General features: G+C 42.3%; 1 protein-coding gene and 1 long non-coding RNA gene across 3 annotated transcripts in view; one reads left to right on the top strand and one right to left on the bottom strand.

Annotated features, from left to right (window-relative positions):
• LOC140713135 (uncharacterized) overlaps nt 1-6234 on the top strand; it is a 27332-nt gene extending 21098 nt beyond the window's left edge. Inside the window, exon 2 of the long non-coding RNA XR_012094991.1 lies at nt 108-6234. This is a non-coding gene — a long non-coding RNA (uncharacterized lncRNA). The remainder of the gene's footprint in view (nt 1-107) is intronic.
• Nucleotides 5597-24304, bottom strand: part of LOC103240885 (putative transcriptional regulator encoded by LINC00473) — a 48756-nt gene continuing 30048 nt past the window's right edge. For both annotated transcript variants that reach the window (XM_073022287.1, XM_073022286.1), the window contains one exon: nt 5597-24304. In XM_073022287.1, coding sequence (XP_072878388.1) covers nt 6327-7028 — 702 coding nt within the window. In that variant the 5' untranslated portion in view covers nt 7029-24304 and the 3' untranslated portion in view covers nt 5597-6326.

Below are 24304 nucleotides of genomic sequence, written 5' to 3'. Positions count from 1 at the left end.
CACAGCACAGCAAGAGGGGTTTGTGAACATAAATTTTGAGACAAAAGCACAGCTCCAGTTTGCAATTTTTCATTTTTAAACATCAATTCCCTCTTTTCTTTCTCTAGACGGAGTCTCACTGCCATGCCCAGGCTGGAGTGTAGTGGTGCCATCTCAGCTCACTGCAACCACCACTTTCCAGGTTCAAGCAATTCTCCTGCCTCAGCCTCTCGAGTAGCTGGGATTACAGGCATGCACCACCACACCTGGCTGATCTTTCTAATCTTTTTTTTTTTTTTTTTTTTTTTTTTTTTTGCATTTTTAGTGGAAACGGGGTTTTACGGGTTTTACCATGTTGGCCAGCCTGGTCTTGAGTTCCTGACCTCAAGAGATCCACCCACTTTGGCCTCCCAAAGTGCTGGGATTACAGGTGTGAGCCACCACTCCTGGCCTCAATCACCTCTTTTGAAGATTTGTCATCTCCTTACTCCTCAGAGACATTTAGCTACACCAAAATGGCAAAGATAGAATAGTCATTGCCTTGAGTTTGAATCTGATATTTTGACTGAAATTTTGACTTAGTCCTTCAACTTGTCTACACCACCATCAATTTTCAAACTAGTGACAAAAAAAAAAAAAACACCTCTGGATTCATCTTTCTCTATAATCTTTATTTTCCTCAGCCCCATTAAAAAATTAATTTTGCATTTATTATATCTTGCTTTACTGCAGGCACCTCTAAACTACCATAAACAAGTGGTCACTGAAACAAAGACTTCACTGAAAGCAAAGAAAGCATACTCTACCCAGTGTCCTGCTTTCCAAGATACTTATCCAGTTCTTAGGATGGCAAAATTTTCATCTGTGGCTTTTGTTCCACCCCACCACTCTCTGCAATGCCATGGATGGGCTCCCAATGTGGTTTAGTGTTCAAAATCAGAAAGTAGAATAAAAGAAGACTACTACTACTACTAATATATTGCTTTTAGATAGAAATGTAAGTTTGAGAAACGTTTTCATACACATTGTCACATTTAGTCTCAAATTTAGTGTCAACTGTCAACTGTAAGGTCAGCAGGAATGGCACTATCATTTCCATTATTAATATGAAGAACACATATCCAAGGGTGTGAAAAAATAGCAAATCTGGGGCTCAAGAAGATTCCTGTGTGTTAGGCACTGCTTCCGTGAAATTACAAAGAATGTAGATATCAGATATAGTTCCTTCCCCCAAGAAGTTCATGATCTAGTGCTGGGTGTAGATTTGTAAACCAGCAAGTGTAACACAGCATGGAAAGGTCCCACCACATACATAGGAGGTTGCATAGGAAAAGGCACAACAAACTCTACCAGCAAGAGAGAGCTGTGGGAAACCTTATAAAGGAGGCCATCTTTGGATTCTTTGAAGAATGAGAAGATTCTAAATAGTGTAGGAAAGAAAAGCAGAAATAGGAGGAAGTTGTTCCAAGGAAGAAAATATGTGTGCAAAGGCACAGAGATAATCAAAGAACTGGAAGTCTATGCACAGGAGACAGCACTAGATGACAAAGGGCACTGAGGACTTTGACTTTGTCTTACAGCAAGTGGTAAATCACTAAAGGATTTAACCAGGGAAAAGATGAGATCAAATTTGAATTCAAAAACATTTTGAAAGTAGAGAGGAGGATATATTTCTAAGGAAGAGGGAGATCGTGGGCAAAATCCCAGGCAAGAAATGATTCTGGACTAAAATTAAGGCAAGGATAGCAGGAATGGAGGAGACGGGATATGTCTGAGAGACATTTCACTGGGAGAACAAAAGTAGGGTTCATGTGCTGGAAAACTTAATTCCCAATGCAACAATGTTGAGAGGCAGAATCTTTAAGAGGTGATTAAGTCATGAGGGCTCTACTCTTATGAATGGATTAATGCCATTATACCAGGAGTGTATTAGTGATTTTGGAAGGGGGTCCTGAGAAAAAGGATGAATTTGGCCCCCTTGTTGTCTCTTTTGTGCTCTTGCTATGTGATGCCTTCCACCATGGGATGACACAGCAAGAAGGTGCTCACAAGATATGTCCCCTTGCTTTTGGACTTCCCAGCCTCCAGAACTGTGAGCCAAATAATTTCTATTGCTGATAAATTACCAAGTCTATGATATTTTGTTACAGCAGCACAAAACAAATTAAGACCATTGTCTTTTGGATATAGGTGATGCACATAAGGAAGAATTCCGGATGGATTCCAGATTTTGAACTCATCAAAATTGGATGATGGTAATAACTTTAACAATGAGGGAAAGAAGCAGATGGGTAAGGGAGTGGGGAAGAATGGGAATCAGAAAGAGGAGGTAACATGTTTGGTTTTGAGCAGTCCTTATACGCTGAGCTTTTCATGTATTCATGCAGAACTGGTGACATTTGAGCTGGAGATATGAAATCCATTTTACTGATGCCAGAGGGAGGAACGTGATGAACCATGGAGAGAATGTTGAGTAAGCGGTAACAGATAGGAAAGGAGGTGGATATCACCCTCATTTAAGATTGGCAGAAAAAAGCAACATAATGAATGCAGAGAGGGAGAAAGAGAACAGAAGAAAGTGCTGTCAAGGAATCCAAGAAATATTTTTGAGAAGGAAGAAGAAGAAAGAACAGATGGTCGTGAGGGTCAAATGCTACACCCATGTGTTAGCCAGATCTGGCACCAGAAGAGCTGTGTCCCTGCCACTGGCTGTGTCCATTGTGTGGTGGGGGGAGCTGCCAGGCAGGGTGGTAGGACTGGGAATGAATGCAAACAATGGGAGACGAGGAGAATTTTGCCTGTGAAAAGAAAGGAGAGAGAGGTGATTGCAACCCAGGAAGATGGTGCTTCTTAAATTTTAATGTAGGAGCAAGATTTGACCATGTTGGCAAATGAAGGGCAGCCAACGATGATGGAGAATGAGTAGAGACTTACTGGGGAGCCTCACTGTTCCCCAATATTCTCTCTTTTTAACCCAATAGTGTGAATAATCGCCACTATTCTAAGGTATCTTCCATCAGTCCTTTCATCGTTGAGCTGAGAAAGGGCATTTGTGCTTTGGAAGGAATGTGCAGGTAGAATAAGACCTTTGCTGTGAGGATGGTTTGCTTAGGGTTAAATGCAGCTTATACTGTTAGGAACTTGTTTGTACAAATTTTGGAAGACCATTTGCTTGCACTGAGACAAAGTTCTTCCTCTATATAGTTCAGGGGTGACCATGACAATTTTTTTGCCCCATAAGAGGCAGTTCTGCCTGCATCCTATGTAGCATCCCAGAGGTCTTAGACACCCCTTGAGGGCTGGAGGAAAGCCAAACCCTGTAACACACTGGGCTAGGCTAGCAAGTTCCACGTGCCATTGCCGCTTGTCTAATCCTGAATATGGAAGGGTTCAGGTGGCACCTACTGGAAACTTAATAAAACTTTTGTTTACATTTTTCCCCCAAAGTACAAGACAAGAAGACATTAGCCAGCATGCAGACTTTAACTATCTTCTTCTATTTAGCGTCTATTAATTCTCAGAGTAACTTTTCTCCTAAGTCAGTGAATGGTGAGATTTTCACATTCTCTTAAAACAACTTTGCATTAGAATTCAGTCTCGTATTGCATCCAAAATAAACTTACATATTTAAAAAAGCAACCTGTTATTAATAGAACCTTCCTTATTTTTATATCACTGAATATTTTTACAACTTAGAAATATTTATTGAAAGAGTTGGTGCGTGTCTTGACATCTTTATAGGCTAGACAGTGCTTAGTACATAGTAGGACTGAATAAATATTTGTTGAATGAATGAAGAGTAAACAGAATAAATTAACAGTGAACATTTTGGCCACTAGAGAAGAACAGGCTGGGAAAGAGCTATTGTCAGTTTCACAAAACCTGTCAAGAGCAGCAAATCACAATAAAATACAAAACACACACACACACACACACACACACGCACACACTATCCAGTTCTATAAACGGGAGACAATTAAGGACCTACACAGTGACCTTCTAATAAATGCTAACCAAACTAGTCTTGTTCATTTCAGAGATTCTTACCTGTCAAAGCCTAAATTCAGGGCTCTACAAACCACTTCCTCCTGTATGAAGCCTGATAATAAATGTTAAAAAAAAAAAAAATCCAGACATCAGCACAGACCCCACACCACAGGAGGGTCCTCTGTCAATCTCTCCCACTTCCTCTCCTCTACAAAGACCTCAGAAGTCAAAAGCTGGACTGTCAATATCAAAAAATCTAAATATATTGCATTTTACCCTCCCCAACAAGCCAAGCATCTTTGCAAACAGAGCAATGAGCTTTGGCATTCTCGAAGCACAACTGTGAACACAGCAGTAACTCAAGGTAAAACAACCTTGTGAAACAGGTCACCAGCAGAGCAGCTTGTGGGCAAGCAGAGCAGCTCTGTCACCTGAAGCAAACACTGCTTCACAAAGCCGTAGCGTGGAGTCCATTGACAACTGTGAGGATCTCCTAATAAGTTGTGTACATAACTAGAATAAAGGCAACATCCACTCATATCTCTTGCTGTTTTCATTAAAATGGCTATTTTGTTTATAGCTTATCCATGTTATACATGCAATTTTTAAATGAAATCATGCAATAAAACAAGAATTTGGCTGGAATGTTGCTAATCTTGGATGAGTTTCAGCTGAGGGTGCCAAGGGCCTCTGTGCTCCCTGGACAACGGGGCCCTTATCCTTGGGATACAAGTCAGGTCTCCATGTAAACCCCAGAAAACCCACCCAGGGCTTCCTTCAGTGAGGGGGCCCTGACCGATGTCTTCTGAAACACTGGGCCCCGGGCACTTGTCAAGTGCTTACTCAAGAAATAGATTTAAAGAAGTCCTGTGGTGTTCAGAGTCCAGTGAGCAACAACATCAAAAATAAAACAAAAATAAACAAAACCACACACACACACACACACACACACACACTCTACATATAACCAGGTTGATGACCTGCATATGTTTGTGGTAGGGCAGGTTAAATGAAATTGGAGCTAATAAAATTCTATTTGGAGGCTAGAAATAAAATTCTATTTGGAGAAATAAAATCTTTAGTAAATTGGACATATGTGCAACAATATTTATTGCAGCCCTGTTTATAGCATCAAAAAACTGGAAGCAACATAAGTGTCCATCAATAGGAGATAAAATGAATAAAATGTGGTGTGGCTACACCTCTACACCACAGAATATTATGCAGCCAGCACAAAGAATTAATTAGAATATACCAGTTGACTTAGTAAGATTTCTAGGAAGTGCTATTGATTAAACCAAGATACAGGAAATATATATAATATCCTTCTTTTTGTAAGACCAACCATAACCCAAAAGCTACGTGTACACACATGTTAACAAGTATCCCTTTCTCTACAAACCCTCTTGTTCTTCAGTTCAGATAGCAAGTTCAGATGGTGAAATTGTATAGGGCAAGGGGCACCTACATGTGTGCAAGTCTATGTAGATGTATTTATATTTGTAAATCAGTAAGCAATATTATGCAATCCCACATTTTTACATTTTTAAAATGTTTGCATAGACACATATAATAAATTTCTAAATACAATTTTATAAAGGAAGAAATGAAACCGGTGAACTGCTTTAAATTTTTTGGACTTCTTAATTTTATTATTTTTAAATTTTGTTTCAGTAGTTTAATTTTATTTCAATGGTTTTTGGTTACATGGATAAGTTCTTTAGTGATGATTTTTCAGATTTTGATGCACTTGTCATCCCGTTTTAAATGAATATGACTTGGGTTCTTCTGGTATTTTTATTCCTGTAAAATAAACAGTGTCTGTACGTCATTAATTAGAAAAGTGTTCGACACAGGGTATGGATTGCATCGTCCTCAGAAAACCCGTCAGAAGGAGGTGCAGGTAAGGAAATGATGTGCCTGGAGGTGCAGTCACTTTTTTAAGTTTACACAACTCCTAGCCTGAAGGACTGGATTTGTAACCTGAGGTTGCCTGACTCCAAAACCCTTTGGGCTACTCACAGGAGCCTCCCACAGTCCTTGTTTTTGTCTCTGCCTTAAGACCTCCGTGAAGAATCCCACAGAGCCAAGCTCCAGCAATGGAATTCTTTGCAACTGATCACTTTGATTTCTCCAAAACACCCACCCCAAGTTCTTGGGCAGCAGAAGAGGTCATAGGACCCTCAGCTCTCAACATTCCCACATCTGTGTGATGGGGGCAATGGGTAAACCTTACACCATGACAATGACTAAGCCTTTAAATTGGAGCGTTCCCAAAACTGAGCACATGAGCCTTGCTTGTTTTATTATTCCAGAATTTTTTACTAGGTGTCTGCTTTGCATTCAGAATAAAGATTCTTTCAGCAATATGTGGTAGTGCCTTCAGTACATTTCCAGGCTGTAGCACCTAGACTCAAATTCGTATTAAACTGGATCTTTACAGACAGGGTTGGCCCAGATAAACTTGGAAAAAGGAGCACTGTGTTAAAACACGTGCAGTGGAAACTAATCAAGGGCGCGTACAGACGTGGGTAGCTGCTTGCCAACAACCAGGCCGAGGATAAAGTAGTATCAAGGAAAATCAACCAAGACTGTTTCATATTAGAAGGTGGAACCGCCTGGAAACAACATGCCCTCTCGGAAAATTCCCGCCATGCTCTGGCTCTGTGTTTCATGGTGATCCATCTCCCGGCACAGCCTGGCGTTCTGTGGGCTCCCCTTCTGTTCACACTGGCAGCGTTGGTGCACGTGGGAGTGCAATCACGGTGCTCATGTCCGCATTTCCTCGGCTGCCTGGAGCCCACAGAGCACTCCTTCCTGGGGGTGCTGCTTCTTTCCTTGGAGTGTTCCGTCCTGTGCCTCCCTATGAATTCTCTCCAGAGCGCCTGCCTGCGCCTTCCAACCTCAGCTGACAGTCCCATTTTTAAAAGGTCTTGAATAAAGTGAAATGTGATTAGTTGTGGGAAATGAACCAATGATATGCACAATTCAGCAGCCTTTATCACTGATGAAATCCAGAAATAAAGGTAATTTTCTCCAACTTTTGGTGCTATAGTAGCCATGTTTCTATGAAAAACACTGGTAGAACTTAAATTGTTTCATCTCCATAGTGCCTTTAGAAGAAACATAATCCACCATCAACTTCAGGACTGCTGACCGCACACTTCAACACTTCTTGGTGTAGAGCGCGGTAGGGGAGGCAATACAGAGAGAGAAGAGCTCAGACTCTGAAATCTCTCCGGGATTTGTGCCCACATCTCACACTCGGTACTCTGACCTTAGGCAAGTTACTGATACTTCTAGGTTCCATTTCCTTGAATAAATGGAGTATAGTAACATTTACACACCCCGTAGGGTTGTTGAAAGGATTAAACGAGATGATACCAGTAAAACACTTAGAACGATGGTTGGCAGATGGGAGTGCTTAGTAATTTATTAATACTATATCCGAAGGAAAAAAATTGACTTGGGCCTTTCTGAAATCAATAAAAATGTGTTTCTATGGATGTTAAGGCCTTGTCTTCAAGAGGTGGAGAGACTCCCTCCATGAGCTCTCTGTCTAAACCAGACAGACTGCAGCCATTTGAAAACACTCCCTGCCTCTTGGCCTTCCCACAGAGCCCACCTGACATCATTTGGATATTTGTCCCCACCCAAATCTCATGCTGAATTTTAATCTGCAATGTTGGAGGTGGGACCTGGTGGGGGATGTTGGGATCACGAAGGTGGATCCCTCATGGCTTGGTGCTGTCTTCCTGATAGCATTCTCATGAGATCTGGTCATTTAAAAGTGTGTAGCACCTCCCTCCCCCACTCTCTCTTGCTCCTGCTTTTGCCATGTGATGTGCCTGCTCTCCCTTTGCCTTCCGCCATGATTGTAAGCTTCCTGAGGCCCCCCTAAAAACTGAACAGATGCCAGCACCATGCTTCCTGTACAGCATGCAGAGCTGTGAGTCAATTAAACTTCTTTTCTTTATAAATTTCCCAGTCTAAAGTGTTTCTTTATAGCAATGGAAGAATGGCCTAATGCACCACCCTTCACCTGTAGAGCCATCCCCATCTCCGGCCATTTCACCCCTTCTTTAAGAGCAGACCCAAAGATCCCCATCACCAAGGTCTTCCCTGGGCACTTCAGGGGCAGAAGCCACTTGGGATGCACCTGGCTTCCATCATTGCTCCTATCTGTATAGCCATCATTTCATGATGCCATCCGGACTGTGATTCCTGGACGTGACTCTGCCCCTCAGGCATGACTGCCAAGTACCTTCAAAATGTGCACATTTGGGGTTTTCTCATACAAACTTTTTTCAATAAATGTCTGTTACTGCCTATTTGTTAAATATTCCAGTTAGGGCTGCCAACAGCTACACTGTAGTATACCATATGTGTGCTGGGAGAGTAGGGGAATTAAAAATGCAGTTTATGATTTTATAAATGTATATATACACACACACACACCCCTTCACAAAATAAAGCCTTCCTGAAGCTTGTTATTGTTCCTTGTTTTGTTTCTGCCTTGAAAATAGTCACTAAGGATGTTAATAATTTGTGACGCATCATCTTTAGTGCTTCTTTGCACCCACAGAAAGAGGCTATCGAGGGAGATGTGTTCAATATGTGCCCACCTATGCTCACTGCCACCCACTGTGGACAGTGGGCCCTGCAGTGTGTACCTGCTGGGGCTCGCCACTGTGCCCCCACTCTCAGGCCTCTGCTCACCTGCCGTTGCCAGTTTCAGCTTGTTCCATTCAAATCCCTCTGGACCTCTTCTCGGGAAAAGTACTGCTAATTCTGATAATTTATTAGGCACTATTATATACCAACCTACATAAAGTGCTTTAACCTCAACAGTGTGCTGGTAGGTATTTACGACAAGGCCCTCCAGGAGGAAAGCCCTGATTTATGGTGTTTGCCAATTTCCAGGGTGTACCTACAGCCCATTCTGCTAGAACATTTCTTCTGAAAATGAGGATTTGTTCCACTGTGATTGGTAAATTAGGGAACAATTTGAGTGTCATGTCAATGTCGGTTTGCTCAGGCACCATTTTGTTGCTCAGAAGCCAGGTGAATGCAGTAGGAAGGATGGATCTCACACATATGCATTTCATCAGGACAAGGAGCCACACCCACCCATGCCTGCTATCACTACTCTCTCTAGGATTTTAGATAACCCTTGTATTAGTCAGGGTGCTCCACAACCCTGGGGAGAAACAGAACCCAGAGAGAGGAAGGGAAATGGTGTGGTGGGGTGGGGGAGGCGAGAGAGAGAGAGAAAGAGAACTGAGTATATAGATTTATTGAACATGATATTTATGATGGGAATGGCTCATGCAATTACAGAGGCTAGCAAGTCCCATGATCTGTTGCCTACACACTGGAGAACTGATGCTGTAACTCAGTCTGAGTCCAAAAGCCTGAGAACCAGAGAGCCAGTGGTGTAAAATTCTTAAGTCTGAAGTCAAAGGTCTGAGAACCTGGGAAGCCACTGGCATAAATACAGAGTCCAAAGTTCTGAGAACCTAGAGAACCTGATGTTCTACGGCTGGAGAAGATGAATGTCTCAGATCACACAAAGATAATTCACTCAAATTCACCCTTCCTCCACCTTTTCATTCCATTGGAGACCTTAGTGAGTCAGGTGATGCCTGCCATATTGGTGAAGAAGGATCGTCTTTACTCAGTGTTTAAATTCAAATGCTAATTTCTTCTGGAAACGTCCTCACAGACCCATCCAGAAATAATGATTTTCCAGCGATCTGGACACCACCTAACCCAGTCAAGATAACACCTAAAATTATCCATCACACACTCCTCCCAGAAGTTCAAATCAACATGAGCTACAACCCTTCCCGCCACCAACCGGCTGCACGGCTCTGTGCTTTCCCTTCTGTATTAGCCTGTTCTCACACTGCTAATAAAGACATACCTAAGACTGGGTAATTTATAAAGGAAATCGGTTTAATTGACTCACAGTTCTGCATGGCTGGGGAAGCCTCAGGAAACTTACAGTCATGGTGAAAGGGGAAGCAAACACCTCTTTCTTCCCGTGGCAGCAGCAACGATAAGTGCTGAACATAAAGGGGGGAAATCCTCTCTTAAAATCATCAGATCTCGTGAGAACTCACTCACTATTGGGAGAACAGCATGAAGGTAACCACCCCCATAATTCAATTCCCTCCCACTGTCTCCCTCCCAGGACACTTGGGGATTATTCAAGGTGAGATTTGGGCGGGGACACAGCCAAACCATATCACCTTCTCTTTAATTTCTCCTCGTGTACCTCAGCTATTGTGTATCTTTCCTTTGGTTTTCTGTTCTTTTTCTCTTGGGAACTCTTTGATTCTCTTCCTCTTGCAGACATGGAAGTGGACATGGTGGGCCCCCAGGCATGGGACACTCACTTCAACAAGCAAACTTCAGGTCTTTCTCAAGGTGATCTTTTCAAAATGACATCTTTACTGTAGTATGTATGGATTTCTTAATGAGTTGAAATGTATAACTATGTGTGCTACCATTTTTACTGGGTTCCTCACCTTTTATTATTTGCCACTGATAAAGGTGAAGGCTGTGTCCTTAACCCCATTTTCCCATAAGCCCTGCAGTTTTTAATGTAGAAATACATACTTACATTAGAGCAGAACTAACTGCCTGTAGTATGCTGGGGCCCACTCACATTCACACACTCTTACTTGAAAGAGCTGGTTGGATTCCCAACTCTGTGTTTAGTGATGTCACATAAATACTGAAACTATGTCACTGTGCAAAGAAAAATTCTGGGAAAAAAAAAGATCTTCTATACTTAAAGAGGATAAGGTCCTTTTATGAAAAGTCTGTGTGAAGTGAAAATCTTCTGTGCTCAGAAGACAAGGTGTCAATTTCTAGTTTTGCCAGCTGGTATGACCTTGAGCGTGGCATTGACCTTGGGTGTGAGAGCCAACTCATATTGGCCCCTGTGACTCCCCTCTCCTGGTGTTCACACCCTCCACGTTGTGCAAGGGGGTTGGTCTGTGTGACCAACAGAACAGCAGCAGAAGTGAGAGCATGTCACTTTGAGACCAGGCTCTAAAGTCATTGCAGCTTCTGACTTGGTTGCTTATTTGCTCCTTGGGCCACCTGCTTTGGGGAGGGCCAGCCTCCACATTGAGTGTGTCTCCTGACAACAGCCATGTGCCATGAACCACCTTAGAAGCAGTTCTTCCAGCCCCAGTAAAACTTCAGATGATGTAACTACAGCCAGCATCTGGACTGGAATCTCATAAGAGACTCTGAGACACAGCCATACAGCTAAGCCACTCTTGATTTCCTAACCCTCAGAAACTATGACAAACAATATATACTTGTTTGTTTAAGCCAGTAAATTTTGGGGTAATTGGTTGCTATGGTCTTCATCTTTGTGTCCCCCCACCCCAATTTATATACTTAAATCCTAAACTCCAAGGTGATAGTATTAGAAGGTGGGGCCTTTTGGGGGATAATCAGGTCATGAGGCTGTAGCCTTCATGAATGGGATTGGTGCCCTTATAAAAAAAACTCCATTGAGCTTGTTTGCCCATTCCACCATGTGAAAAGACAGCAGGGAGGTGCCACCTACAAACAAGGAAGAGAAACTGCCAGCACCTTGATCTTGGACTTCCCAGCCTGCAGGACTCTGAGAAATAAATTTCTGTTGTTTATAGTATTTGATTGTAGCAGCCTGACTAGACTAAGACATTTGCTATGGAGCAATAGATAACTAACAGAGTCACTAAGCCATCTAGTTCTCTATATACATATGGCGTACAGGTACAATAATGCTCGCTCTGTCTACTTCATAGAGAAATAATTAAACCAAGTGGGGAAATGTGTGTGATTGCATTTTAGCAGCTGTAAAAATGCTCTGCAGCCATAATGTGCTATTATTACATTTAAAGATATCATTTAGTTGATTGTTTCCTTTGCTGTGCAGAAGTTTTTTAGTTTGAAGCAATCCCATTTGTCTATTTTTGCTTTTGTTGCCTGTGCTTCTGGGGTCACAACCAAAAAATATCATTGCCTAGACCAATATCATACATCTTTTCCCCTACATTGGTCAAAGCTTAGGAAGGTTCAATGAGACAGAAGGAATAAGCTAAAGAGAGCTATTGCAAAACATGGTGACTATAGTTAATAAGAATATATTGTTGGCTGGGCGCGGTGGCTCACGCCTGTAATCCCAGCACTGTGGGAGGTCAAGGCGGGTGGATCATGATGTCAGGAGATCGAGACCATCCTGGCCAACACAGTGAAACCCGCTCTCTACTAAAAATACAAAACATTAGCCGGGTGTGCTGGCGCGCACCTGTAGTCCCAGCTACTCAGGAGCCTGAGGCAGGAGAATGGCGTGAACCCGGGAGGCAGAACTTGCAGTGAGCCAAGATCACGCCACTGTACTCCAGCCTGGGTGACAGAATGAGACTCCGTCTCAAAAAAAAAAAAAAGAATATATTGTCTTCTTTAAAAATGCTAAGAGTAGATTTTAAGTATTTTCACCACAAAATGACAACTCTGTGAGGTTATGCATACGTTAATTAGCTTGATTTAGCCATTCCACAATGTATATATATTTCAAAACATCATGTTGCACATAATAAATACATAAAATTACCTGGCTATTTTAAAAACTAATAAATATATCATTCAGGCCTTACTACATGACTTTCACATGATCAGAAATTTAAAAATTAAAATACCATGTCTCTACCATCCAGAAATTAGTGCAGTAAACACATTATTGAATGGAATTCAGATATTATCTATATATATAAACTTGCATACCTAAAATGAAATTATTTTTTACATATAATTTTATAACCTTTTTTTTTTTCAGTTAATAAGCTCCAGGTTTCCATTTCAATGAATCTTATATAATACCTAGTCTGTGTTCACATTTACTCGGTTGCTCCAAACATTTTCTTTAGCTGGCTTAACCATTCAGGATCCAGTCAAGGGCCATTCACTGTACCTTGTTGCCTTCCTTAGGTTGCTCCTACACTACCACAGCTTCTTTATTAATGACATGCAGTCATTGATGAAGACCATATGTCATCTTCTGGGCGTGTCTGGGTATTTTCTCATGAAGTCATTTTGTCTTTTCCTCTATCTCTCGTATTTCCTGTAAGCTGAAAGTCAGATCTAAAGGTTGATGAATTGGGGATTAGACTACATCTTAAGTGATGCTGTGTACATAAAGCCTGGTTGACCCGCCATTGCTGATGCTAAAGTTGACAGTGGGTTAAGAGATTGAACATACAATCCTTCCATTGCACAGCTACTTTTTCTCCCTTAGATCAATGTCTAGATCTGCATTAACTACATCTCTAATGTTGATTTTCTAATTCTATCATTTATTCTATATTACTGATGGCCTTTTTTTCTTTTAAAATAGAGCTTTCTCTCATCAACTCAGCTGTCTTATTATCCCCAGTGCAGTTCATATTGGAAAGAGAAGGTAAATAATGATTGCCCTTCAGTGTCAAATTCTTAATGTAATGCGTTGGTTTAGTAGTCATCTCAAGTTGTGGCATAAAAGTATTGTCCTAGCTTTTGCTTTTTGAGTTTCATTATGGATTCACATACTTTGATTGATTCAATGTGCATTAATACACTATAACCACTGCTACTTTTGATGTTGAAATTATCATACTTTTGGCCAACAGGAAGGGACTTCTCGTTTCACAATCGTATTAGTTTTTGACAGCTTCCTTGCTTCCTGATACAGCAAGACATCACTTATCCCCAACCTGGAATTATCCATCTCACCAATTAAGTATGGCCTTCTGAAAGGGCAGCATTAGGTAATGTCCTATCAAACAGACTGGAAAGGCGCAAGTTTCTACTTTATTTTCAGGATATTATATGTAAATTACAGGGAATAGGAGAAAACATTGCCAAACCCGAATTCAACCTGAATCTTGACAATAGACTTCTCTGATGCAAAGACTCATAAATATATATATGTGTGTGTGTGTATATATATACACACACACACACATATATATAGTGTGTGTGTGTGTGTGTCAATAGATAAGAGATATTTAAATTGCAAAAGCTTCTTCTACTTAATAAAAGTAAGACCAAAATAAGACCTTGAGACCTGAACCAAGAGTTTTAGTATCAAGCGCAGGTGGAGAGACCTCAGGATAGGTAGAGAAAGTTCCCACCATCAGGCAAAGAAAGCATAAAGCTCTATCAACAGAGAAGAAGAGAAGAGTACACCGCCAGGAGAAGGAGTTCTTGATTCTCCCTTCCTGGGGAGGAGGTTCCACCTATCAGTAGCGGGTGTGGCAGAGATAGAGGCAGAAATCAGTCAGAGCAGAGGAGCTTGCACCTACCTCCCACCGGGAACGCTCTGGCAGGAGACCTTACGGAGCGCTCCGCACCAAGGTGATGTTCTACCTTAAAGGAGAAATGGCAGTGTAGCCTTCAGGCAGAACGCTCTCCCATGTTCCAGGCAACAGAAGTTCCTAAGTGTTCCTGCTGAGGAAGGTAGCTGAGAGCTGTGGCCCATCAAGGAACCATCAAGGTGAGAAACAAGGTGATTTCAAAGCCAAGATTGCTGTGGGTGGACAGTCTAAGCCAGGGGCCAGGTAAGGGACTTGCTTGAATCCTACATGAATGCCAAGGTGGGGCAAAGCCAGCTGCAGATGGGACTTGCGTCTGGGCCATGCCCAGGGGAGTGACTAAGCTGGCCCCACAGCAGTAGGTACAGGGAGGACTGAAGCCTTAGCCCAGAGTCCCAGTGAGAGAAGCTATGCCACCACATGAGGTCAGGTAGGAGCAACAAAACGTGACAGCCTTGATTATGTGTGGTCCCTGCAGGGCTCCAGGAAGCCATCACATCTGTCTTGCCACCAGACACCTACTTTGGAAGGAGCAAACAGGAAATGGCCCTAGTAAATAATTTGAATTTTGAGTTGATGGATTCAGAAACTTGATTTTTCAAAAAGAAATAGTTTCAATCCAGAAAAGATTGTTACCTTTAACTAAGAAAAATGCTATTTTTTCTTCCACCATCAATGGGAATATAGGCTCCACAGCAAGATGAAATCAGTTAAACATCATGAATAAGCCACACTGGTCGCACTAACCCATTTGGGATGAATTCTCTTTTAAACCCACCTAGCACACAGTACAATGCAATTCAGAATGCTTGTTATTACAATGATTCCCTGGTTCTTCAACTCTCTTGAGTCTTAGTGCACGGGCTGGGGGAGATGCCCGTGGCAGATGCCCTGGAAGGGGTCGGCAGCACAGCTCAAACAGCAACACAGACTGGTGCAACACGTTGGATGAGGACTTGGGAGACCACCGCAGACCTTATGAAGTGCCATCTCCCACTGACCATCCCCCAGAGGAAGAACTACTTGAAAATAAAAATGTAGGAGATCTCTTTAGAAGAACTCTATTCACATGATACACATGCTATGTATTCATTACGAGCTGCAGGTTACATAATGAGGTGTCTGAAAAATGTTTAGGAGGAGGCATACTACATAAAAGGAGGTGGCACAGAAAACAAAAGTATTCTGTCACGTTTTATCATCAGTGTCCAGAAATTCACCAAAAAGTGGAAAAATGAACTCATCCAAAGATGAATAAAGTGATCATCTGTAGTTATCTCATGAGTTTCAATATCATTCTGGCTATTTTTGTTGATGATAGGAAGCAAAATGACCCCTAGGGGAAAAATGAGAAAATTAAAAAATAAAATTTTATTTAATTATCATAAGAGCTAAAACATGAGGAGGAACAAGAATGTTAATGCAAGAGGCATCTTTTAAAAATAATTATTATTTTGTATGTGTTTAGTCCAGCCTTTTGTTTTTGCTTTGTCCTTATGAAGCTGACTGCTTTATCATTGTTAGTTTATCTGCCCTAGAAGATGAAGTCAGATTGACTTGAAAATATGGCCTATTCCTTTCATATATTTTAAATGTCTAAAATAAAGTTGAGTATATTCTGTGACCTGAATAGGAGAGCCCAAAAAATACTACAATATTTATCCTTCCAGCATACACAAAAGTACAGTCTTTGTTAAATGTTTTAACAGGCTTTTATGGCTTGATAGCCATAAGTTTTTTATCCGACAAGATTCACTCACAGTAACATGGTCTAGAGCAGCATTTAGCATTTTCTATTTGCACACTGTGAGCTCCTGGAATTTTTAGCTTCTGATTTCTATCAAAAGAATGAGAGAGGAGCTTGCTTCCCTGGAACCCCGCGTAGGGTGTGAGAGCGATGCACCTGTTCCCTAGGAAGGACACCGGGCGGGAGCTCCAGCACAGAAGGCTTTGCCAGCTCTCTGCTTAAAACCTTCTTCCCTTGCACACAGAGTGCTTTCTGCAAATGGGCGTTCACAGGAGACTCCCAATACCTGTGCAGACCAGGTCCACTCGGATGCAGAAGGCACCCTTCCAGTCATGAGAACAGCAGCCAGCCCAGGAGTGGTACCCATGGATGAGAAGGGCCAATTTAAGTTACAGCAGAGTCTTCAGCTAAGCCTTGGAAGTCTAAAGCACTAAAAAAAGGGGAGATCTGCTTAGAGGATGGTGCGTATCCTGAGTTGACTGAATCTCTAGACATGAACCAGGGCTACACACAAACAAAATTATGTGAAAAATTAATAAAATAATGTAAAACTGGGGTACACGTTGGGAGATCTGATCTCTCATCCTGATTTAATAAAGAACGTGCATTCTCTTTGAAAAGTTCCTGATTTCTTTGGACATTATTCTTTCCTACATTGTTTGGAATGTTAAAAATGTGAGTTATCTTGGTTCTTACATATTGTATCATTTTACGCCACCTTTAAGCTCTAGAAGTCAGTCTGTGTGATTGGCAGGGGCCATGGAGGTCTTTCTCAAGGTTGAAATAAGCCACACTGTTTAGGGAAGTCAGCTGGTGAGGGAGCTGAAAAACTACCTCTGAACTGGTACAAAGTCACACTAGATTTGCCAGTTCTGTAAAGCAACACATTAGATCACAGTCAACTGACACACTCACACGTGAGTATATTAAACATCATCTCCAACACTGTTTACGTCTTCTCCTTGAGTATTACCTGTGCATCCTTTTGCTCATTTTTGAGCCTCGTAGAACTTCAGTTCAGGTGGATCTGCTCTGTCAAGCTTTGTTCTGCCCAACCTGAGAGCCGTTCCTGGGGGTATTTTCTAATCTATTGGCTAAGAACCCTCCTTTCCATGTCCAGCGTCCTTCAGCTGAATTGCCACAGCTCCTTGGTTGATTTCCCTACCAACAGTCGATTGCCCTCTCACGGGTCCTGAAGCGGAGTCACATCCAGCTTCCTCTGCACCACTCCTGGCATAGGGTGAACTTCCAATGGGACCCTTCCATCTGGCTCCAACCTTCCTTTCTCACTCTGTCTCCTAACACTGCCTCCCCCATTTAGATGAGTCTCTTCCCCATTCTCCAGCACTGTCCTCTGCCTGATGTTTCTTCTGGTTTGATTATTTAGTCTCCTCTCCCACTGCCCTCACTTCTCCAAATCCAGGTGCAGGCACATATTCTCCATGCAAGTGGTGACCTGGCTCTTTTAATACATGGTCCATCTTCCATTTATTCATTCAACAAGCTTTTACTGAGGCCCAGCAAAGGGCCTGGCCTTGTTCTAGCTAAAAACTAACCAAAACTCTTCAACTGGCATTTTATCATACACTTGCTCTAGTCATTTACAATAAATAGTTGACATTTATCATGAATTTACTATGCCAGGGGAGGTAAGTACTTTCCAACATGTGCATCTCATTCTTGCAATAGCCTCCTGAAATAGGTGCTGTTATTATCCTCAAGTCCTCATGCGAAGTAACGAGGCAGAGACATTAAATGACTTTCCCAGGCTGTGCCTCTAATATGTGCCCAGCTAGGATTCAATGTCAGCATTCTGGCTCCAGAACGCCTCTCAGTCAGCAAGCTGCCGTGCACCCACCAGCAGCCCCCATGGCCTCTGCCAGGAACCATGCCAGGGATTTGATTCCTTCACCTGTGCCTGTCTTCACTCCCCAACTTTAATAGAGCCCACATCTCTCACGGAGCAGAACTCTACAGCTCCTAAAGAAATCATGCTTATGTTATGTATTATCTTGGTTAGCTTTTGCCAAAATCAGGTGTTTGAACCCGGTAATGAGGCCACAACAGGAACTTGTTATGTTGTACGGTCTGTGGGAAAAACACCAGAAAATGACACTGTTCCTTAGTTTTACACACACACATTTGCAACCTCAATTCTAAAATGTGCAGACTCTATTAGTGTTGATTCTTAAGTATGACTACTGAAATAAAAATGTTAACGTTTACTTTTCTTCTTTTAAGACATGGAGAAAACTCATGGGAGGACTAAGAAATCTGGGAGAGGCAGGAAACCACACCCCTTCAACTCCCTGCCTGGGCAGAGAGAGAGGGCTCTGCACGGGATGGAAACCGCAGCTGCCCTGACCAGCCTGGCTTCACGGCCCAGAATCCTCCGCAGCCTCTAGCCACCAGGACTCACATGGGCTTAACTGTCCTTCACTCTGGGCTTCATCCACTTTGCTTAAGTAAATCTTTCACAGGTATTTCCTCAGCCACTTATTAGTTTTATAAGAGAGAGAAAAAAAAAAGGCCACAGTGCATTCCTAACCAAAAGTAGTTGTGGGTTTTCCATCCTCTCATGAGTGTAAAACTGCCCAGTGGCCTCCCTCAGGTACTACCCAAAAATTATGTTTCGAGTCCAGCATTAGAGGAAATTCTGAAATGAAGCAGAAGCAGGGAGACTCATAAAATGAAAATCCGTGTTTGAGCTTGCTGCTGAGCTCCCTTTTTGTGTCTATTGAAGCTTGCTAATAAACTTCTCTGCATTAGAGTTTGCTCTTAGGACTTACTCTGTGACTTGGGCCCTCACTGCCTCTGTTCTTACAGAGGCACTTTCAAACCATCCAGTTAATAGCACCTCTTCCAATATCTGAGGAATTAAATAATGTCTTCTAAAATAGTAATATTTATTACGGAAAGAAATAAAAAAAATTTGAGGGCTGTAAATGCTCCTTTTAAAAATTTGGCCAGATACAGTGGCTCATGGCTGTAATCCCAGCATTTTGGGAGGCCAAGGAGGGAGAATCACCTGAGGTCAGGAATTCAAGATTAACCTGACCAACATGGCGAAACCCCATCTCTACTAAAAATACAAAAATTAGCCAGGTGTAGTGGCACATGCCTGTAATCCCAGCTACTCGGGAGGCTGAGGCAGGAGAATTGCTTGAACCCAGGAAGCGGAGGTTGCACCAAGACGAGACTGTGCCACTGCACTCCAGCCTGGGTGACAACATGAGACTTCATCTCAAAAAAAAAAAAAAAAAAAAAAGGGAATTAATAGATTTCTATTTTTTAGAGAAGTTTTAAGTTTACAGAAAATTGAGCAGACAGTACAGAGTCCTCCCATCCCGGGCATTCTCTGCTATCTGCGTCTTGCACTAGTGTGTCACATCTGTTACAAATGATGCACCAATACTGACACGTTGTTACTTACTAAAGTACGTAGCTTATATCAGGGTTGGTTCCTTGTGTTGTATAGTTCTGCAGTAGTTCTATGTACTTTGCCAAGTACATACTGACATGTATCCACCATTCGGGTAACATGCAAAATGGTTGCTTTTTTTTTTTTTTGAGACGAAGTCTCAGGAGTCTCGCTCTGTCGCCCAGGCTGGAGTGCAGTGGCTCGATCTCGGCTGACTGCGAACTCTGCCTCCCAGGTTCACACCATTCTCCTGCCTCAGCCTCCCAAGTAACTGGGACTACAGGTGCCCGCCACCACACTAGGCTAATTTTTTTGTATTTTTAGTAGAGATGGGGTTTCACTGTGTTAGCCAGGATGGTCTCAATCTCCTGACCTCATGATCCACCCACCTCGGCCTCCCAAAGTGCTGGCATTACAGGCGTAAGCCACCACGCCTGGCCAACCACTGATCTTTTTAATATCTCCATAGTTTCATCTTTTCCAGAAACCCATATAGCTGGAATCATGGCCTTTCCAGATTGCTTCTTTCACTAAGTAATGTGTATTTGGGGTTCCTTACTGTCTTTTCCTGACAATAGGTCATTTCTTTGTAATGCTGGATAATATTCCACTGTGTGGAATGACCACAGTTTGTTTATCCATTCACCTATCCAAGGTTATCCTGGTTGCTTTCAGTTTGGGGCAATTATAAATAAAACTGCTATAAACATTATTTTGCAGATTTTTGTATAGAAAGATGAAATGTTTTAACTATTTTTAAAATCAAAATATTATAGTAGATGGTGCTTCTGACATACTGTTGTCACTCTCGTGACCTACTGATATTGCTAAGATTAAGTTGTCAGACCTGAATATAAAGGTGGCAGCCGCAAAATAACTGATGCATGCCTTAAAGATCACACACACTCACGTGGACACTCGGTTTAGTTCTAGACATCCAGAGTTTAACGTCTACCTACGGGTAGGAAGCCCTCGGCTTCCTAAAGTTATTAGGAACTTTCCTAGCTTCATCAACTGATGAAGTTCCTACTAACTTCATCAGTTAGGAACACAAAACCCAACTAGCAGAGCCTAAAACAGGGTTAGGGTTTGTTTTGCCAAGATAACAAGAGCAGGGTGGAGGAGCTGCCTGCATTGTCATCAAAGGCACAGGGTCTCTCCGTCCTCCCTCCCCACCACCTGTGCTGACTCCAGCTTCATCCTGGCTGCATCTCAGCTGCAAGGCGGCCACAGCAGCAGGCAGGCCAAGCAGCCCGCCAGGGGCTGCACCAGGAGGCCTTACGAGAAGGCTCAGGGTTTCCGGAAGCTTCTACACAGCCTTGGCTTTCTATCTCACTAGCTGGGTTCTGTCCCATGGCCACCTCTGTGTGCAGGGGAGGCTGGACAGGCCAGCATTTCTTTCTTCAAAGTTCACAAGCAGAGGCAAGCAATGGAGAAGGTCATGAAGAAGGATTGTTGAATTAGTTAAAGCAACGGGCTTTGTCATTGCAGGGAATGAACAACAATGAGCAAAAAACTCAACAAACTCAACGGAGCTCCAGCCTGGCCCATTGCAACCAGCCTGACAACTCCACAAGGATCTCCTCGCTGCCCAAATTGGGACCTGGCCGCTAATGACTTTGAGAATGGTCGTCGTTTCCATGACAGCTCCTCACTGCCGTCACGGCCTCTACACTACCACTGCTCCACAGGTGTGGGAAGGAGCCCAGGAGGGCTCGCACTCACCTTGGGGCTACAGTCTCCAAGTTCTCCCCATCGCCTGAGGTTCAAGGTCATGCTCAGTGTGTAGGGTTGGAGGTGCAGGGAGGATAGAGAAGGCAAAGTTCATTCTAATGGCATCCCTCTTTTATTTTTCATTCCATTACTTTGATCATTATCTCTCATTTGGATCTTTGCAATAACTTCCAAACTGTCTCCTCTTCAGTCTCCCTGTATTCAATGTTTCTCCCAAAATTTCCAGATGAGGCTTCCTGAAACATGGAAGTGACTGGTCCCTCACTTCCTCACAAACCTTTGCCACCTCCCCTCTAGCCACCATGTAAAGCCTGACACGGGAGCTTAGTGTCTACCTCTACCGTCTGCCTGTTACCATTCTGCTGTTCCCGCTACTTGTAATCATCTTCTTACGAAGCCCACCATTTCAATTCAGGAAATTCACAAAGCCAGACACTAATCCACATTAGAAAATCTTAACATGGGACACATTTGGAAGTATTTTAAATGCTAATACAAAAGTTATTTCTTCATACCTTAGAAATTATTGACAAGAAAAAAACAACTATGCAAACCCAGAGAATTTAAAGAACTTAAATTCTAGTAACGTGTTAACTAGTAGTGCAAACAGGATACTATGACAAATGAAAAGTTAAAAGCTGCCAATACCTGCACCTATATTTTGGAAGTATAACAAAACTCCTAAAGGTAAAATAACATAAAACATAAAACTATATATTTGATTCATATAAAAATTTCTAAAGCTATACAGGAGATGCATGTTGTCTGTTTTGTTTTGCTGCAATTTCTGAGCATATTCTTAACATTGATGCCTCAACTGTCACGTCTACAAAACGGGTACATTTGTAAACTGCCTGAACAGAAGACTGGGAGACAGACTGGGAAAATTGTCAAGGGTCCTTTCAACTTTAAAATGTCTGATACTATTAGATTTTTTAAAAATAAAACAGTGCTTTATATGAATTAGTAAAACTCATGTCATAATCGTAGCATCTTATTTTCAGCAATTTCTACTTAACTTTTGACTAATCTACATTATCCACATCTAGAGCCTGGAGAGCAGGGTACCCTTTTAGTATGATAAATAACCCAAATACTGTTATTTATTTATCCACTTTTTTGAAGATTTCAAGAGAAGGAATCAATGCCTATGGCAATTTCTCTTCATCTCGTTGAATCCTTTTCTAAAACCCTATTTAGATGATTTGATTTTGTGGTTTCTTATGGTTTAATTCTTCCAAGTGGGTCTAACAGTGTTTAATTTACTAGTATCTCTAAAAACTGAACAGGAATGATGAAAATCACATAAGAAAAGCAAATTAATACAGAAATTCAACATGGTTGACTTGCAAAATCCCATAATATTCACCGGCAGGATCCAAATTTTCTTTTACTTTCTGTGAGTAAGAAAAGTTATTCTTCAAGCAAATGTGAGAAATACTCAGGTCTTTTTAGTTAAACTTGTGACAAGATTTACCAGATCCTGCCTTTCCTATGGTTCTCATTTTTAAAAGCATAACTATTAATACAAGGAGCTGGTAAGCTGCGGGATTTCCCTCTGACATGTCTCTGCGTCCACTGAGCACAGGAGCAGATGTTTCTACCTTGGTATGGAATCCGAATCATGTCATAGAATCAAAGGGCCAGTGAGATCTTAAGACTCGGCCATGGGCAAATGACGATGTATTTCCAAATCAACCTTTTCTTAAGGAGCTATTAACTGCATGGATCACAATTCCACCTCCACCCTCTCAGAGCATTTGAAGGAGTTGGGCCAGCCCAGGGGTTGGTGAGTAAGTTATAATCAGCAGAGGAGGTGGGCCAGGAGCACACCCCACAGCTGCTGGCTCTGCCTTGGGGGATGAGCATTTGCAAAGCCAGAAAAATGACCTCCTGGCTATTAGTGCAGGAGACCTGTGCTATTCAAAGAGTGAACTCGGAGGGTGGGGATGAGAAATTCTTCCTTTACCTAAAAGCCACTTAACAGACTCATTCAAAGAGCGCGGGGCCCAGCCCAGTGGGATCACGCCTATAATCCCAGCACTTTGGAAGGCCAAAGTGGAAGGATCACTTGAGACCAGGAGTTTGAGTTCAGCCTGAGCAACATATTAAGACCCCATCTCTACAAAAAATTAAAAAATTAGTCAGTCTTGCTGGCACATGTCTGTAGTCCCGGCTTCTTGGGAGGCTAAGGTGAGAGGATCGCTTGACCCCAAAAGTTCAAGGTGACGGTAAAGTGTGATTGTGCAGCTGCACGCCAGCCTGGGCAACAGAGGGACCTGTCTCGAAAAAAATACAGAAAACAAAAATCCCAAAACCAAAAAATATATATGATTAATAATAATTACAACTAATGTTTTCTGACTTCTGACAGAGCCACTGTGCTACATTCTTCACAGGAATGACTTTATTTGTGCAATTTGACTCCAGAGCCCATGGGAGTCCAGCTCCAAACCACTTTGATCAATAACCTCCTTATTAATGAAGGTGCTGTGTTTGGGCGTTGCAAAGACAAAATATGTCCCATGCATAAGAAATAACAGCCAGCCTCTAAGAGCTTAAAATATTTGGCAGGAGGCAGAAATGTTCAGACCTGAATAATAATACTAAGACAGAACCACCTTTAAAACAGAGTTGTTCTATCTCAGTTTGAAACAATTGTGTTTGGAGGAGTCTGAATTAGGTCCATGCCTCCATGGAGGCCCTGGACGAAAATCCAGCTCCTTCTTTCAATTCTGCACGTCTCAGGGCCAGAGGGCAAGTAGTGGTTCCCCAGCAGCTGGCAGTGGGTTTGATCTCAAGCATGATCTTGAAGGTCCTTCTCAGCTTCCATTCCAGGATAAAATTATTGAGATGTATTTCTGATCCTTCCCAGAATGAGAACTCACACAGACAGTCTCTCACTCAGCAAGAGAGACAAACCATCGGATCCACTGGTTTAATGAGTAGAGATCCAGCATCTCCGGAACAATCTGCCGCAGTCTGGGAGCAGGACCTTCCGAGCTCCAACGCCCTGGGCTCCTCCAACCACAAAAGACTGCAAAGCCCGCCAGGCGGGAGAGTTGAACACGCATGTGC

The sequence above is a fragment of the Chlorocebus sabaeus genome, chromosome 13, assembly GCF_047675955.1.
Source record: "Chlorocebus sabaeus isolate Y175 chromosome 13, mChlSab1.0.hap1, whole genome shotgun sequence".
Classification (NCBI taxonomy): domain Eukaryota; kingdom Metazoa; phylum Chordata; class Mammalia; order Primates; family Cercopithecidae; genus Chlorocebus; species Chlorocebus sabaeus.
Note: the sequence above shows the minus strand (reverse complement) of the source record. Positions and strands in the feature narration are given on the sequence as shown.